General features: G+C 41.2%; 1 protein-coding gene across 1 annotated transcript; it reads right to left on the reverse strand.

Moving 5' to 3' along the window:
* Positions 1 to 1033: 1033 nt before the first annotated feature.
* On the reverse strand, positions 1034 to 2191 carry LOC308367290 (uncharacterized protein; the record flags this gene model as incomplete). The annotated part of the gene is made up of 2 exons (XM_080841169.1): positions 1034 to 1377; positions 1801 to 2191. The coding sequence occupies 2 exons, from the start codon at positions 2189 to 2191 to the stop codon at positions 1034 to 1036; spliced, it is 735 nt and encodes a 244-aa protein (XP_080697295.1).
* Positions 2192 to 5669: the final 3478 nt, after the last annotated feature.

The raw sequence follows: 5669 nt of genomic DNA on the forward strand, positions 1-5669 counted from the left end.
GCTGCACTGACGCAATTTGATACATGCAACAATAAACACTGACTTGACTATTTGCAAAAGTATTGAAAAGGTTAAAAAAGCACACAAGTATTAAAAAAAGTAAAACATACCTTGAGGTACTTACAAAATTGTGCTGTTTGAACGGTAAGGAGCACATAAGGCAGTGTATATGACAATAAATGTAATTAGGTATGTACAGGTGGAGTCCATGGTACAAAATGACATGTGTGTTTCATCCCACAAATAAAGAAACACTCAGTCAAAGAAGTTTTAGTAAAGTGTTTTATTTATAAAGTACTCAAAAGGTAAACAAAGTATAAAGGCACACAAGAAAACAAGATATAATATATATATATAAAAGCACACAAAATATAAAAGCACACAAGATATAAAAGCACACAAGAAAACAATATAATATATATATATATGTATAAAAAGGTACAAAAGTACAAGGTGCAAAAGTGCAAAAGTGCAAGAATGACACTAGTCCAGCGGTTGGTAGTGGGAGGTGGATGGATAATCATAACAGGAGTCTTGCGGTGGTTGTGGATGAGGGTATTGCCGTTGATGGTGTGGTGGCTGATGGTGTGGTGGCTGATGTTGTGGTGGCTGATGTTGTGGTGGCTGATGTTGTGGTGGCTGATGTTGTGGTGGCTGATGTTGTGGTGGCTGATGGTGTGGTGGCGGATGGTGTGGTGCGAATGTCCGAGAGTGTAAAGCTTCCATTCTCTGCATCACTCTCTCCATTATAGTGTGAGTGCTCTGGATCATTCTTTCTATCAAGCGCTCCTCCCGGGCCTCACTTCTGGCAGTTTCCTCCCTCCATTCATCTGAGAATCTCATCTCATGAATGACTTGGCTGTCCCGTGGTCGCCTCTGCTGCTGGGTCCTTGTTCCTTAAGAAAGAAAGGACAGGTATAAAGTAAGTTGAATACTTACCGATTTGGTATGTGGTAGTAACCATCAGCTGTTTGTTATACTACACAGGATGAGTCCATGCATCACATGACGATTCTTTGTGATGCCCATATGTTTATGCAGAGATAATATTGCAGAACTTACCAGGTAGACACGCCATATTTGTACGCAGTGGCGTACTTGCAGGAGGTGGAGTTGGTGTTGAAGTGGACGAGGTCCCTCTAGGTGAGGAGGATCCAGGTAATCCTCCCACCAGCAAGGTCTCAGTCTCCACCAGCGAGGTCTCAGTCTCCACCAGCGAGGTCTCAGTCTCCACCAGCGAGGTCTCAGTCTCCACCAGCGAGGTCTCAGTCTCCACCAGCGAGGTCTCAGTCTCCACCAGCGAGGTCTCAGTCTCCACCAGCGAGGTCTCAGTCTCCACCAGCGAGGTCTCAGTCTCCTCTGGGTCCATTGTTGTATCTATAAGATGGTACAGCACAAAACGTTCATGATCAAAGTTAACTTTATGGCATGTTCACTTTTACGTTTGAAACAAGCTTCCATCCTTAACTGAAATGTAAGTTAGGGAGAAGGTCTACTACACGTAAACACATTTCCTCAAACAATAGTCCAGCTAGCGTGTTGGGGAAGGTAAACGTGTTTAAACACATATTTAGCACTGCTGACACGTTTCTCAGAGACAATGGGCTAGCTAGCAAGTGGCATTCATGTGAGCTTAGAAAGTTAGGGTAGCCAAGAGGGGTCAGGTTAGCTTCATGTTTACTTGTTTTCAACGTCGTAATTTCTTGCAAATTAGAGGGAAAATCTTCTACACGTTAACACATTGGCTCATCTTTAGAGTACGACTCTTGGTGTGGTGTGATGCAACTGAATTTAACTTACCCATGGTAGTTGGCATTGGGCCGCCTGAATCGACGATGTGGTCCTGCACTCGGGAGAGCGGTCGGCTCCCAAGCAGCTCTTCCAACAGGTCAAAGAACGGACACGTAGATCGACCTCGGCCACTTGTTCCGTTGTCCCGTTTCGCCTGGAAGTATATTTTCTTCGTATGCTTCCAGCGAACTCGGATCTGTTCTACGGCCCTTGGGAAGCCTCCCTCCGCCATCTTAACTGCAACCTTCTTGAAGAGTTCCCCGTTTCTGGTTTTTCTCCCGTCCATGAACTTCAGAATGTTCATATCTTTTAAGAGGGTCAACATAAACACGGTCTCCTCCTCAGTCCAATACTGGACTCTGCTGCTTGATCTTGCGACGTTCTCATTTCGGTTCTCCATTTCTTTTGAGTTGGTTTGTTTGTTTATGCCCGGCAGGCACCTGGCAGCGACATTTTATCTCCCTTTCGACTTCCGGGGCACGGCTTGGGAGGGAGGGGGGGGGGGGAAATGGGCAGGAGCTCAAGCACGTGCAAAAGTTGTTGTTGTCCAATTTCAATCTAGTTTCGAGAGACACATGCGCGCCCAGTCCAATTCCCAGCGGAATCGAATCGTGTGTCTGGGGCTTTACATCGGAGTCCAGTCGGACTCAAGTTGGACACAATGAATCTAGTTCTGGGGAGTCACATGCGTCCAATATCCAATTTAAATCGGACTGAAATCGGAAATTGGACGCATGTGTCCACACTGAGTGAGTGCAGTCTGTTTTCTTGAGGTGAACATGTTTGTATGTGTCAATCCTTTTCAATGACAATGCTTTGTTCCCTACCACCCCCTCCCCTTTTTCATTTTACCCCCATCTTTGACAAGCAACTTTGAGCTGAAGGCAATCTTCATAGGAGGTGCTGTTTATGCCACAAGAGCATATCCGAAAATACCACAAGAACATTTGCAATTCATATTCGTAATAGAAGCTTTATTCTTGGCAGGACTCCAACTATGAAAATAAGACCAAATAAAAAAGTTTTACAATACAAATCATCAACATGAAGCTATTTGCAGTGCTCTGTCTGATCTGGTCATTGGCCATCAGGGTCTTAGCAGAGCAAGTGTGCAGTGCCACCCTGCAGTGTATTTTCATACAGAGTCCTCATTGCACACAAATGTCTGACACACTTTTGTCCTATTTATTTTGCATTTTGCAACATTCCTGCAACCCTCTGGTTAATACTGAGGTGCAGACCTTACATAAATTATCTCTCAACATATATTACTGGAGTGTAGACATGAGGTTGGGTGTATGCGTTCACCTATTTCATCAAACAAAGAGTTCCCTATAACGAGGAATGAGAGAGACATTTAGTCTCCCTCTCACCCATCTCTGACACTTAAATATCTATGAGCTGTTGATGAGCCCACAACCTTCAAATGAGGTGCCGTTTAGGCCATGAGTTTGGGAAGCTCGCACAACCCTACTTTTTAAAATTACAAGCGCCTACTACAGCTTGTCGATTATATATTGTAGAACCAAACACAAACACATAAATCCCCCCCATACAAACACTCATTTACATATTTTTTTCCCCTCAATTCATGTAACATAACAATTTATTTCTCAATCTCTAGCCAATCAACCAATTAAAAAATATATAATTTCATCTTGTACATCAAACGTTGTTCACATTTCAGCTAATAAAGAAATGTTTCAGTAAGTGATACTCAATCATGTATAAGCAAGGCATTTGAATGGATCCTCTGGTGTGTCTTGAGATGTGACATGCTACTAAATGCCCTACCACATGTATTGCAATGATACGGCTTTTCCCCAGTATGGATCCTCTGATGTGTCTTGAGAGTAGACGTTTGCCTAAAGCTCTTTCCACACAGAGAACATTGATGTGGCTTTTCCCCAGTATGGATCCTCTGGTGTGTCTTGAGATGTGACATGTTACTAAATGCCCTACCACATGTATTGCAACGATACGGCTTTTCCCCAGTATGGATCCTCTGATGTGTCTTGAGAGTAGACATTTGGCTAAAGCTATTTCCACACAGAGAACATTGATGTGGCTTTTCCCCAGTATGGATCCTCTGGTGTGTCTTGAGATGTGACATGTTACTAAAGGCCTTACCGCATGTATTGCACTGATACGGCTTCTCCCCAGTATGGATCCTCTGGTGTATCTTGAGATTAGTCATTTGATCATAGGCCTTGCCGCATGTATTGCACTGATATGGCTTTTCCCCAGTATGCATCCTCTGGTGTATTTGGAGATGAGACATTTGACCATAGGCCTTGCCACATGTTTTGCACTGATACGGCTTTTCCCCAGTATGGATCCTCTGGTGTGTCTTGAGATTAGACATTTTATTAAAAGCCTTTCCACATGTACTGCACTGATATGGCTTTTCTCCAGTATGCATCCTCTGGTGTGTCTTGAGATAAGACATTTGACGATAGGCCTTGCCACATGTACTGCACTGGTGGGGCTTTTCTCCTGTGTGTATTCTTTGATGAATTGCAAGATGGAAACGTCTAGTAAATGTTTTGAAACACTGGGAGCATTTATGTTGTTTCTTCCTGGTGTCCAGTCGCTGATGTAATTCCTGGTATGAAGTCTTTGTGCTCTGGGGGCGTTTGTGACGTCTCTCTTTGTTCCTCTTTTGCTCAGTGCTCCCTCTTTTGTTAGATTGGATCCTTTGAACGTCTCCTGAAATATAATTAAAACATAAAATCAACAACATCTCTCTCCTCTGTAATTTTTTACACATCTTCTCATTTTTTTGAGAAGTTTTTTCTTTACTTTTATTAGGCTATTTGCTTACACTGTATGTAACACTTGTTCCATATGTGTTTTTTTATAGTTTAAATGTATTCAGTATTAATCTACTACCTAGAAAATTATAAAAATAATCTTCTCTAAACAAATTTGACGTGTGTCCAAACTTTTGACTGGTATTGTATATATTGGCCATTGGCTAAAATTGCACATCAATTAGAAGTGACTTAGTATAACAGAGTTAGAGGAAAAATGATGGCAGACACTTTATGTCTTTTGAATAAAACAGACTGCATATAGTATCCCATGACTAAAATATACCAACAGTATTTCTGTTCCTTGAATAGGTCTCACATTGTGAAGCCGGAGTTACCCATTCTTTAAAATTCAGGTATTGTAAGTCACCATATTCTCCTGAAACAAATTCTTCTTCATCTTTTTCTGTAATTCTTCAATAATGGATCTTGAGCAGGATCTCATTTTTGTTTGCAGTAGAGGTTTTTAAATACAGAAACGTGTAGGTTATATATATATATATTTTTTTAAATCACAGCTGTAGTAATTGCCACTTCTTTTGGCTTCGATTTATCTGTGTGTCATATTGTATGTATTTCCATTTGAATTATCTATGTGTCAAAAATAAATGTTTTCACATTTGAATCAATCTAATCTGATTCTCTCTCAGTTCCCTGCCATTCATGTCTCCCACAACCAGGACTGCACCTTCACATAGGAACTGTATTAATTCAAACTCATACAAGGGTATATAGTAATTATACTGTTTATTTTATGGACTCTCTTCCAGATTTGAGGTGAAAATGTTTAATAGAAGAAAGTCTGTCTGTCTGCCCATCAGTCTGTCTGTCTCCCTCTACAGTATCTTTCAAATGTTACAGACAGCACATGGTTAAGGGATTCGCTGAACTTTTTTAGACATTTTATTTCTGATTATATAACTTGAATCTTTTAATATCTTTTAAAATGTATTATTTGCTAGAATTGAAAATGCACATTGAAACGGCAGAAGACAGAATGACAGCAGACTCTTTCTCTCTTTCAAATGTAACAGGCTGCAGATAGTGTCCAATGACTAAGGTATT

This window comes from Sprattus sprattus (assembly GCF_963457725.1).
Source record: "Sprattus sprattus genome assembly, chromosome: 1".
Lineage (NCBI taxonomy): Eukaryota > Metazoa > Chordata > Actinopteri > Clupeiformes > Clupeidae > Sprattus > Sprattus sprattus.